General features: G+C 40.0%; 2 protein-coding genes across 4 annotated transcripts; one reads left to right on the plus strand and one right to left on the minus strand.

The window, feature by feature from the left end:
- Window positions 1-2,153: 2,153 nt before the first annotated feature.
- Window positions 2,154-5,805, minus strand: syt1b (synaptotagmin Ib). The gene is made up of 8 exons (XM_026365659.1): window positions 5,658-5,805; window positions 4,593-4,774; window positions 4,025-4,138; window positions 3,748-3,915; window positions 3,454-3,621; window positions 3,013-3,130; window positions 2,451-2,584; window positions 2,154-2,360 (listed from the first exon to the last, which is right to left on the minus strand). The coding sequence occupies exons 1-8, from the start codon at window positions 5,803-5,805 to the stop codon at window positions 2,154-2,156; spliced, it is 1,239 nt and encodes a 412-aa protein (XP_026221444.1).
- Window positions 5,806-9,050: 3,245 nt separating this feature from the next.
- bbs10 (Bardet-Biedl syndrome 10) lies at window positions 9,051-13,212 on the plus strand. 3 transcript variants are annotated; one of them, XM_026365658.1, is made up of 4 exons: window positions 9,051-9,093; window positions 10,142-10,249; window positions 10,434-11,414; window positions 11,572-13,212. In XM_026365658.1, the coding sequence occupies exons 2-4, from the start codon at window positions 10,182-10,184 to the stop codon at window positions 12,335-12,337; spliced, it is 1,815 nt and encodes a 604-aa protein (XP_026221443.1). In that variant the 5' UTR covers window positions 9,051-9,093; window positions 10,142-10,181; the 3' UTR covers window positions 12,338-13,212. The 3 variants fall into 3 exon arrangements, with proteins under 3 accessions (XP_026221443.1, XP_026221442.1, XP_026221441.1); XM_026365657.1 differs by having other exon boundaries at window positions 9,057-9,093; window positions 10,142-10,341; XM_026365656.1 differs by having other exon boundaries at window positions 9,085-9,108; window positions 10,142-10,341.
- Window positions 13,213-13,246: the final 34 nt, after the last annotated feature.

Here is a 13,246-nt window from a genome sequence, read left to right on the forward strand (position 1 = left end):
AGGTATTACTGTCAACGGTACAATATTGATGGAGTATCATTATAAAGATATGAAAAGTCATGGCTAATCAGGGATAATTCTTTATGCAACATTAACTATACTTTTGACACAATCATTCACTCCATCTGCCTTTAATTTACCTCTGTAGTTTTCCTTCTGCCTCTGAAAGTTGTCTCTGAGCTCCTAAAAAGCAAAGTTACACAATTGAATTAATCATGAGCGTTAACCTGTGAAAAAAGATATCAGCTATTTATCTGTATTTTACTATAAAATCACATTTATATCTTTAAGTAAACCCAGAGGTGTCCGAGGAAATTCCCCTCTCTGTGATATGTCATGATTTAGCAGTTACATCCCACATGATGAGATGATATGAAGTTTTTCCACTTACAAAAGCAAATGATTCATTACATATAGAAATGGAGAGGTTACTCTAACAATAATCTAAAAGAACTATATATATAAACATTGATATAAAACCCATTCATGTTGTTCAGTGTGGTTTAAGTTTGTCCACACGACTTTATTACACATTTTTGAACAAGTAAAACAGCCAGACTCACCCTCAAGTAACAGCAAGTGGGAGATTGAAAACGACATGAGAAGAAATCGTTTCACTGTGCACTTCAAGTTCATCTCAGAGTCCGAAAGGAAGCCGAAACGTTAACGGAGCATCTCAATAGTCCCGGCAGGAGAGGATTTAGGAGGTTTGATAGCACCGGGACGATGCCTGCTCGTACCTGTACAGTCTACCTGGTGGCGACAGCCCCCCCCCCCCCCCCTGACCAGCTGACGAGTAGCCTACACCTGTGTGGGCAGGTGAGGGTGTAGCTCCGTCACTGCAGCATCCTCTGCCAGCAGACGGAGCTGGCTGTTCACCTCTGCTCACTGTGTGTGTGTGTGTGTGTGTGTGTGTGTGTGTGTGTGTGTGTGTGTGCGTGCGTGCGTGTGCGCGCTCCAGCGCGCAGGGTTTTCAACGGATAAAGCTGCCATTCAATTTGTGGCTGACCACATGACCTGAAGGGACGTTTGACGTAGCTGCAGTACAGGTGAGGTGAAGCAGAAGAAGTTCAAACTGAACATGAGGCTGAAGCGCATGATGCACCTGTGAGTGCAGGAACCTGCCAAGGTCTCAGTGGATAATGACTGGAGATAACTGGAAAAACTTTGAGTAAATCCTGTGTGAATCCAATTTATTTAACTTTTACTAATGATTGAATAAGTTGCACATTTAAAAAACAGAAAATCCACCTTGTTGATTGACACATATGTGCTATGTACAATAAAACTTAACCCAATTCAGGGGTCACAGAGGTGCAGAGGCATCTCTGTTACGTTTATATTGCTTTTATCTAAACTGCAAACGAAAGAAAAAGAAGCAAAAGAAAAGCTTATAGATGATGACAGAGAACGGATAGGTGATACATTTTCTCATTTGCCATCTTAGATTATATTTATATTAATTGGGTTCAGTTAAAAATAAAGCATCACGCTGAACATTAAAATAAAATAAAAAAAAAAACATAAAATACTTTTTTGCAGGAAACATTTTGATGTCTTAGTAGGAAAAGCACTGTTATCAATAATGAAATGTATTTGCTGCACTGTAACAACTGAATCGGTGTGCTCTCTTAGCTTTTCTAATTAATATTTCTATGGCATGAACAAGACTTCAAGTAGGATATAGTGCAAATGTAAAGTACAGAACCTCCATTGAAAATACATTTAAAAAACTATTCATCTAGGCAGCAGTGAATATTATAGGAGTAGATGTACGTGTAACATTGTCTCCCTCTGCAGGCTGGTCATGTCTGCATCAGGTGCATTGTGCATGTTGAATGACACAGAACAGATGATGAAAAATATACAGTACAAATCCATTTTTAAAAAATCTCATCTGGTTTAATAGCACTGTACAGGGTGATACATCTTTGTCTAAAAGTCTTTATTGCGATTTAGTAGAAGCAGGGGCGGGAAATTAGGGTGAAAGCTTAAAGACTGTAATAGTGACTCAGATAGTGTCAAAGGTAAAACAGGATATTATTACTCAGTTAAGTAGCTTAGAGGTTTTAAGGGGAATTAGGAGAGAAGAGGGATCATAAATTAGAAGTAGCTGAGGTAAAAGTTACAAGATTTTAAAGCCCACTGCGGTTTCATTTCTTGCTGGAAATGAGTGCATTGACTTCATCCTCTGGCTTGAGGCTGTGCCACTGGGCGATTGGCCGCCGAGGGTTGGCCAGCATGTCTGCCCAGTGGCGTTGTTCAGTGCCAGTGCTGTTACCTCCCAGCAGCACCTTCCCGATGGCGTCATTCTTCCCAATCTTATCATAGTCCAACACGGTCACCACTACCTGTACCTTCTAAAAAATGAAAAAACACAAACAAAAAATGAATTTCTCATCAATTGTATATGTGTGGGTGTGTGCCTAGGTAAGTACAAACGTGTGTACCTCTATCTGTTCACATGGCACTTCAAAGCTGAAAGACTCATTGTAGTAAGGGTTCAAGGTGTTCTTCTTTATCGTTGTTTTCTTTTTCTTGAGTCTTTTCCCATTCTGCATTAAGTGGATCTTCACATAAGGGTCTGATAGAAAGAACAGGGACGTTTTATGTCAGAGCAACAGACCAACAGCCTGGCACCGATGCAGATACTCCATCAGCGAAACACAACATCTATTGTAGTAGTTCCTGGTAGTTTCCCCTCAAATAGCAAAGGTTTGAAAGTGGACACACCGCTAAAAAAGCGATTTTATGGTCTCGATGCTCAGCAGGAGCTAACAGATCAGGGGTTATTGAGGTTGCACATAGCCCTGTTATAAAAAGCACATATTAAAGACATATTTACATTTCTTATCACTGGAAGAGTTTAACATGACGACAAATACTTCAATGTGTACTGCTACTTTAATGAGGCAGTACTGAAAAATCTCCAGCGTTTTATTGAAAGGAACTCAACATGACGCTTGAACTTAACTACAACGTGACTCCAGATTTCTTTGCTGCTTGACTCACCCGATAATCCACCCACATCCATTTTCTTCAGGTTTTTGGCCTCCAGAATCACCACCGTCAGCTTCCCTGCAGTGGGCACATACCTCAAGGACAAACATATGTCTCCAAGCCGCTCGCTCTGATGGGAAAAGAGTGAGAGAAAAGTGTTGTTGGGGAATTGTCTAACAAGTAGTGAAGTACGGCTTTATGATTAAATGTTAAATATGGTGGAAGCTGAACTACTGAAGTATGAAAGTGCTGTAGAAATTATACTGTGCTGTATTTTTGACTTTGAAATGAAGCATAACTGACCAAATGTAATCATGGAATATATGGAAACTAATTCAAAAAACATTATTTCTTTCTAAATAAATGTTTTGGAAAACCTTAAAGAAAACTGTGTTAATGTTAATGTTAACTTTTTTTTCTTTCTCCCGTCGTCCTCTCACAGTGTGTCCCCACCTCCTCCTTCTCTGCCTTCTGCAGGTCCCTCCACTCCTGCAGAGACTGGCTGAAGTCCACACTGCTCATCGGTATCTTAACTACTCCTATGGCGTCGTGTTTGGAGAAACGATCAAAGTCGTACACAGTCAACACCAGCGTCTTCCCTCCCAGTTCAGTGTACGGTACCTATTAGACAGAACTCAGCATCAGAGGCAGTCATTTGAAACATATTACGTCTCACACTGAGAGTGAAGCACTCTGCATGAATAGCTGAATGTAAATGTTTCTACTGGATTGAATTGATTATAATACCTTAAATGTGAACGTCTCGTTGAAAGTGGGTCCAAGGGTCTTTCTGTGGACTTTGGTTTCAAACTTTTTTTTTTTGTCGGGGAGCAGATAGAGTTTAACGTAAGGGTCAGAACTCCCTCCCACATCCATGGCGGGAAGCTCTGCAGCCTGCAAGATGCCCACTACCAGCTAAAATGTTACAGAGGAGAAAATGGAAATGAGAATCTGGCAAATTGAAATTGAAAACAATGATATAAAAATGTGCCATTTTATAGTAGTTGACTGTTCATCATCTCACCGTATTATCTGTGAAGTTGTAGTCTAATGTGAAATGTAGTCTGCCCAACTTCTCCTCCTCCTTGGGCTCATTATCTGACAGCTCTGTTTCTTTGTTACCTTCATCTTTCAGCGGCTGCACACACACACACACACACACACACACATCACAGGTGCAGGAAAAAAACATATAGCTTTACAAGTGATCAGCGAAAAGCTTCCCTCTCACAACTTGTGGAACAGATATTTGTGCTGTATTCCCACAGTATGTTGTATAGCATTACAAAGCAATGGACCGTTAAACAAAGATAATGTTACCATCTAAGCTTTATCTATTGTTTAAAGGGCACAGTTTACCACGTGAGCACGTTTAAATTTGACTTGTATCCTTGAAGACACTGCAAAACAGCGGATCGGAACCTACAGCACCGTATGAGTGATGTCTAAAACATCCATTAGTCTTAACACACAATGACAGCTTTACTAGTCCTGGGTGACCTGGACATCACGACTGTGACATATTGTATGGGCAATACATCAGCAAGGGGAGACTGTGTGTGTGTGTGTGTGTGTGTGTGTGTGTAGCCTACCTCATTGTAACCTCCATCCATTTCAGTGTCATATCCTCCCTTGTTCTTCTCTTTTCCCTTTTTCTTGTCCTTTTCTTTGTCCTTGTCCTTCTTTTTCAGGCACTTCTTCCACATGCACGCAGCACATGACAGCAGCATCGACAAACTTACAAGACACAGAGCAGCAACAGCCCACGACGGCACTGAAAATCCACAAAAAATCAGATTCAGATCCGTGGTAATTTACAGGTCATACGTTGTGGTGATGTTAATGTGGATTAGGATTTGTTGTAGTTGTTATTTGTCCTACACTGTCATTGAAGCGGCATATGACTCTGATATCAAATGACATTTTCAAAGCCATGGCATTTTTTAATGACTTGCAGTTTTGATGTTCCACTACAAATGCACATACTGTAATAATATAAGCAATAAGCATGTACAACTTAAATATAATAAATATTAAAACTAATGAAAAAGACAAATGTGCACCCAAAAGAAGACAAACGGATAGTGCTCTACCTCCAGGAAGATAAATGTCCCATAGTCATTTTTAAACATAACCTTAACTTATTGTAGTATAGATACACATATAGATGTCCTCCTTTGTGTAGCCCTTACTTTTTTAATGAACAAGAAAACACAGATAATATTCTTTCCTAAATGTAACTATGAAAAATGGATGCTTGTAAGCTGAGTGTTTTTTTTTTTTTTTTTTGCCCACAGTTCAGTTAGGCACATTTGACTTGAGATTTTAGAGATTTAAATTCTCAAATTCTGCCAAAATGTCATCTCATTTACGTTCTTTAAACAAGACAGAGCTACAGTCCAATCTGTTTGAAATAGTGCTTCCCACTCTGACTCACATAATATGTCTCACATGCTTTTCCAGCCTCCAGGGTTATACCTAAATTATGTTGTTTGCATATATGTGTGTGTGTGTGTGTGCGTGTCAGGAGTTTTAATGACTACACATTCACTGGCACTGACTTACTTTTATATCCTGTATACTGTACTGTACTGCTATAATAACAGACCAATGATCTAAGGAGACAAACATTAAGCTACAGTAGGTGTTAAACTCACTGTGAATGCTGCGCAGTTCACTCGTGAACTTGTTGGGACTGTGGCCTTCTGAATGTTTTTGGCCTGGGGTGGTTGTTGCATTTGGTAAGTGAGTTTGGGTAGATGGGGTACCCAGTGCAGCAGGTGCAGCTCGGCGGTTCCCAGTCATTATTTGATGATCGACAGCAAATTCAGAATTTAACTGACAGAGAGACAGAAAAAGACGGTTTAACGCTCAAATAAAAATCACAGCTTGTGCAATTTAAGAAACATTACACTTCAGCACATCCGTACAGTTAATGACCCCCAGATGTGGAAAAAATCCAAGCAAACACATCCAGAGCAGAGTTTCATAAATGCTATCGATAGGATATATTTGAAGCAATAATGTGTTTGTAGACACTACTGTATATGACCATCGGTGTCAAATGTCATCTCCTGTTTCTGCTGTTCTGGCACAAACGCTTGAACACAGGATATGCAAAAGGCGCTGTTGCTACGAAACCTGCTGACATGGAGGGGAGAGCAAATGAGGAGGGGAAAAGGAGAACGCAGAGCTGAAGTATCACGCGTGGACCTCTGCTGTTCCACAACGAGCTGCCAGAGGTGAGAATCACGTGCCAAGGTCATGGCTGTGCAGGCTCACAAACTGTGTAGGTGAAAAGTCCCAGTGCCAACACCTGACTTCCAAGTGGAAAATGTTTCGATGTGGCTGAATCAGCAGGATTTTCAGGATTATTTAGCAGCTTTGTCTAAGAAGACAGAGTCTTAAACAGAAGTCACCACTGATAAACTAACAGCTGCAGGAGCAAGCAGAAAAATTCATCATCCTAAAGGATGTTACGTCTCCCTGACACTGATTATATACTAAACAATAATTGTTGTAACAAAAGTTGCCGATGTGCTATTTTAAAAGTGTGTTGATGAGATATTTACTGCTTTTATGTAAAATTCCAAAATAAACTCTCACTTTTATGGTTTTATATGTATGATAGTATTTGCGTATTAGTAGAAATTGTCTTGCTTTTGCTGCAGTGGTGATAATGATTGGCTCACTGTCATCGTCATTGTAAAGGTAATGTAAAAACTCTTTCTACACCAGATGTTATAAACTTACAAATTGATCACAGTATATACAATATCAATAATAAATCAAAGGAGGGTGAAATATTAGCATCTCCACAATGTCAAGTATAAGATTCTGTTAGAAAAAACAGCCTTGTTTATTATGTAGCGTCAAACGACTGCGTAATCTTTGAGTGAAGGCAAACGAAATTCACTGAAGTGGGAGTTATAAAACAATAAAACTGTGGAGCAGATATTTAATAAATCTAATAAATGACACATGAGAATTTTGTTGTTGTACTGTAGCTGAATCTGTTTCCAATAAACAACGGATTGACCTGCAGAGACTTCATTAATATTTTTTGCATTCATGTGTATAAGCACACTTATTATTAATTTAGAATGAAGAAGAAAAATTAAATCAACACAAATTTCATTGATGAAACAAGATGAAAAAATAGAACCATAGACATACCTGTATGTGGTCGTCCAAGCAGCAATGTTCTCGCTCACAGGTACTCCTTTTTCCTTATAGAAAGATGGAGGAGCAGAAAAAATGACAGAACCAAAGAGGCGGAGGAAAACAGCGAGGTAAGTGTCAGCGTGATGCCCTTTTGTTTTTGTCTCATCAGTTCTTAGACATCAAGAACAGGGGTGTAGGTGTGTGAAAGCTGGATCAAGAGAGAGAGAGAGAGAGACAGACTAGGACAAGATAGGGTTGGTTGTGTTGCTTCCCTTTGTGCGTGTGTGTGCGTGCGTGTGCATGCGGTAAATGTTGGGGTGAATGTGTTCTTTTCTGTCCATTCCGGTCTCAGGGGAGTCAACCCTTTGTAACCCCTGTCCCATCCCTACAGGTCACCCTCACTGGGCCACTGATGCATATTCATTAGTGTGGTGACATGGCTTTTTAGAGGCTCGTTAGCATACTGAGAGTTCAGCAGTAGAGGGCATTTACATTCAGAGTGGACAGCTTTATATATGGGTGTGTGTGTGTGTGTGTGCGTGCATCTGTACATCTGGCAGTGGCTGCAGAACTGTCTCATATTGTCTATGTATAGATGATGTTGCCTAATTTAGGAACTTAGGATGTGGTTTCTGCAGCAACACAGAGATCAAGTTCCAGCCCCACCCCATTCACCTTGAGCAACCAGAGATACTGTACAGAAGGAGGGAAAGAGAACAAGTCAGTGGATGGGCAGGGGAAATACGAGCTTAACAAAACCTCTGTGACATACATATGGTAATTTATACATAAACACTTTTATTTATCCAGTTTAGGACAAACATGGTAGGCCAGTTGTGATTATTACTCATTAATGTGTAATTGTGGGCCATATTTATTATTTATGTGATGTGACTTCTTCATCTTCAGCTGACCTTAACAATCATACTTTTTAGCATCAGCACATTTATGCATTTAGTAAATTACCATGCAAAATAAAATTAACATAAGAGTGTAATCACAAATATTTGTAAAGGTTGTCACCTGTCATTCAGGTTATCCCATATGTGACTTTCAGTGGCAACTGGATTTATTTGTTCTTGTGGACACTTGTTTCACCTCCTATGCAAAACTTGTGGGTTTCGTGTCCTTTCCGGATTTCACGAGTGTCTTTAGGATCACCCGAGTCAAAGTGTGAAGGACTGTGTAACCGCCTAGAGAGTGATGAAAGGACTTCTTTGTAAGTTGGTGATAAATTATCCCCTAGGCTACCCCCTCTGTTGAGAGAGGGTAATTCCAGTTTCATGTAGACGGTCTCCTTAACTTTCAAACCATTGGTCTTCTCTCTCCAGAATGGTGACCTTCTTGTATACAAAGTAATTTGTATTCAAAGGAATAACCTTTGTCTTGCAGATGCATGTTCATGTAAGAACCGTGTACTATTAAACATACCAGTGTCACTTTTTAGTGTAGTTTATTCCAGCCGCAAGGTGGGTGGTACCTAATATTACTGTTACACAATTCAAAGTTATGATATGGTAGGTGACATTAGCTAATTATCGTATGTATTTTACTACATTTTACTAATATTGTTAGCCATGAAACAGCAAGACAGTTATGAGAATGCCTTTGATCCCTGCAGACACAACATTGTTCATATAAAAATCAGTACACATAAAGAAAGAACATATTCACAGTCTTTTCACGCATCATGTAAACAGGAAAATATGTCAATCAAAGCAATAACTCTGCATAGTTACTTTGAAATCAGTGCAGTATATGAAAAAACAAATAAACCATGTCAGCATCTCCTTAGGCTGGCAGGACAACTCGTACCTGCACATCTTATCTTACACGCTAGGGGGCGACACTCATTTTGGACGTTCATAAGAAACCACAGAAGAAGTGTCGTCTCTAGGATACAGAGGAAGCCTCGCTGCTGGACGGATGGTGAGCTCCTCAGATGTAAACACATTTTAACTCTCGAGAAGAATTATTCATTTCTCCTTCTTCCGACAGAAAGAAAACGGCGTCTTTAGCGTTGAGTCAGTTGTAGGGTTTAGGTTTTATAATGTCATTATCATCATGTTGAGTTCAGTACGACTACAGTGATTTAGCTAAATACCTCGCTAGCACATGCTAACGTCAAATACACGTAGCTAGCGTTGGTAGTAATCCCTAACGAGTTTCCTCTGTAGAGTTTGTGTAAACCACACAGAGACTTTATAATTATTTGTAATGTAAGGAGCTTTCCTGTGGCTGCAGTGATGTATTCATGGTGTATGGACCTGATTGTGTGACAGTGCAATGAGTTGTAATAAAAATCATGGTCTGAAGTGCTACAGCACTAAAATATAATTACATTGCAAGGGTTTGAGCTGGAGTCTGGGTGGATAACTTTGAATTTAACTTTGTAGTCTCAAATAATTTATTCAGGAAACACACAAATCTTAATGAAATGCTACACAATAGTAGTTAGAAAACTATTATACTATGTACTGTAATATGTGCATATATTGTTTATATTCAATTTTTCCGTTCATTTTATTTGTTATGATTGCTTACAGTAGATTGTTAATTTGCTTAATGTAGTTAAGACTTCACACTATAATAATTGTAGTTTGCTTGCATTTTGCTAGACATGGCTTTTGAAATATAAACTTGGTTGATAAAAACATCTGATTAAATATACTTAAGGCACAGTAATATACTTTATTCTGTATACCAACATTAGAGAACATCTGCAGTACAGCTGCATTCATACAAATGTATCCCTTCTTCAGTTCACATTTGAATGCTATTTGAATAAACATTTGGATTCTGTTATTTTGAACTTGATTGCTGTTTCACATAATGAGCCAAGTTGTCAGATTTAATGTAGAAACTGCATGGGTGGTACTAATAAGTGACTAATCTTTTTAAATAAAAAATATTGGGTGTGTTGCTTGTTTAATTCAAACTTTAGCATATTTTAAATCTGTGCACGTGTCCCTTTCAGGTTATAGAGATGCTGCCGGTGGAGCATCTTCATCTTAAGCATGTTTTGCAGACAGTGTGCGCACTTGAGGCAGTTGTCCTCCGCAGCTTTGGCCCAGAGGGAGGACAGGTACTCTTCACACGAGACACTGCAGAAGCGATGTTGAGCCGTAGTGGTACACGTATTCTCACAGCACTGCGACTCGAGCACCCACTTGCTAGGTAACACATATGCATTTACCCTTTCACCATCACTGTCATAATCACTGAAGAGTCAATTCACTTTTAGTGTTTTTGTGCGGTTTTCATTTTAGGATGGTGGTGGAGTGTGTCTGTAAGCACAGCAGTGCAACTGGGGATGGATCCAAGACCTTTATCCTACTCCTGGCGTCATTACTACGGATGATTCATACAAACGCCTGTAAGGAGCCTAATGTGTCTCACAATTATCACTCCAGGGAAGCAGCAGAGGCTGCCACTGCCAGGCACTTGGCTGATGAACTGCTGGCATTTGCCTTGAAAAAGCTGGACGAGCTCATCACCATGGGAGTAGTCCCTTATGGATATTGTGTTTCGTGGGAGGATTTTACTGCAAAAACACATTCACAGGGACACAAAAACTACTGCCATGTTAAAGAACTGTTAGCATCCTTCTTTCATACGCGTCTTGGTTACACCCACTGTGACTTGATAACCAGCCTCACCTGTGAACTGCTCACAAACTGGAACTTTAAAAATGATCTACCTTCCCTATCACTTAAATTTGTAAATGACAACTTCCCTGCTCTGCATACACCTGTGTCAGGCTTTCCTATTAGCTGTTCACGTTTGATTGAGGGACAGGTCATCCACAGAGATTTTGCCACACCCTGCCCTAAAGCTGACCACCGGCCCATTAAAGCTGTAGTTTTCACTGGGTACCTGCAGTCACAATTGCTCGATGCAGGGCATGTGCTTGAGCTGCGATGTGGAGAGCAAGTGATGGGGGAGAATTCAACGAACGAAAGAAGTATTGTGCAGTTTAGTGCTTGGGCAGAACGGTCACTGGAATCTGTTATTGCGAACCTGCAGTATTTGGGTGTCTCAGTGCTTCTGTCTGCTGTGAAACAGTCTACTGCTGTCCTGGCTTTAGCTGCACAGGCAGAGATATGTGTTGTGGAGTGTGTTAGTGAAGACGAGCTGTCTCTCTTTTCCCGGTTAAGTGGGACTACACCTGTGTCTGACTGCTGCATGATTGAAGCGGGACATGTTGCTACTCTGACGTTTTGCCAGCCAATACTACTGGGAGCCCATCGGTATGGACATATGTTTTAATAAAGTTGCAGATATCTGTATATGTACAGCATATACAGAGACACACATGTACACATTACAAAGTTTTGATTAATGGTGCTTTCTTCATCTGTGTTTATTAAAGGAAGTCAAATCTTTAACTCTTCTTGTCTTCCACAGGTATGTCCACGTGGCTTTCCATGATTTAGAGGAAAGGCCTATGCCCAAACCCTGTAGTCTGGTCATTTGTGGCCCTGGGGAAGGGCAAACTGACCAATATGCATGTGCATTTCGAGATGGCGTCCGCATGCTACTTACAACACTGGAGCCCACAGGTATGACTGCAACTGCAGAAATGACTTCGCAATTAGACAAAAGCATCTCCTCTAATGTACCTTCATCCCAACAATGTGTGATGGACACAGGCTGTGTTATAGCTGCTGGTGGGACATTTGAGTTTCTCTTACACCATGCCCTACTAAAATATGGCAGTAATTTCTCAGTTTCTGACAACACAAATAAGGGTATTCCTACCCTTTCCCACCTCTTTGCAAAAGCTCTGCTTAGTGTGCCACGACAGATTTACTCCCGCAGACCTCAACATTTCCTGCACACTGAAACCAGGATCCTGAGCTTTATTCAAAATAATTCCCACCCTTTTCTTAGCATTGTATACAATCAAGAACAAAACACAAGCCCCTTGCTGGAGTGTGCTTCAAGTGACTGTCCTCTGGAGGATCATAAAGCAAGTGTGCATTGTTCCAGAAAGGCTGACATATTATCAAAAGATTTTATGTTGGATTCTGGCCTTGAATCTGTCTCCTGCAAATACCAGCTTCTCCTAGCTGTTCTGCAGTGTGTCACAAGCCTTCTCCGGGTGGACACTGTGCTGTATACACACACTGCCTTGCACACACAGCCAGACAGGCTCGCAAACATTTTGTAGACAGGTGCAGAAGACCTGAATGAGGGCTGAAATATTGTATCCTAAGACAAAAAACATATTTCTCTCAAAGCTCACCTAGGTAAAATTTCTGCTGACAGGCGTTGTCATTTTTTAATGGCCACAGTGAATTTGTAATTCAAGTCTTTGCAGTTCTGCGGACATAATAAAATACATTTCATGACAGTACTGTTCATAGACAAAGTATTACTGTGGTCCGGTACCATCCTGTTAATCTTAAGAAAAGTGAACATGAAACTAATGGGCCTCTTGCCTTTTAATCATGGTTCAATTTTTTTCAACATTTCGCTTATGACTGTTTATGATTGTTATATAAAAGGCAAACAGTATAAACTGAATGACATTAACATATCACTTCACAAATTTTCACCTCATTTATTATAATCAGTGTTATCATTATAGTGTGGGTGGGTTGTTTGCAGGGCAACGCCTTGCTGTCAACGACCAAATCAAAGTGAACTTCCTTGTGCTTTAATCAGATTAAAACTAAGTAATATCTCACATTTTCTGGGGGGAAAACGGTGACTCATTAAAGATTATCTGTATTCACTACCACAAATAAATGTATACTGTTTACTGTAATCACTGTGTGCATCTAGTTTTGAAGGCAAATTTTCCGTAACTAATGGGGGTAACTCAGAAACAAAGACTATTTTTGGCTTTGTTTCTGCTTTGAATCAAGCTGTACATTAGTCACTCTTAATGGTCACAAATATCAAAGAGGGGGAAGCTCTGGGAGTATTCATAATGTTTTCCAGTGCTTACATGGAAAACAACCTGAAGGTTGTAACACCAGGCATCCTTCCTTGGTATTCTTGCATTCTCTTGTTATTCTACATAGTTTAATCTAACTCACCAAGCAGAGTCAATTTGATACTCAAAGCTTTGCCG

Source organism: Anabas testudineus, chromosome 6, assembly GCF_900324465.2.
Source record: "Anabas testudineus chromosome 6, fAnaTes1.2, whole genome shotgun sequence".
NCBI lineage: Eukaryota > Metazoa > Chordata > Actinopteri > Anabantiformes > Anabantidae > Anabas > Anabas testudineus.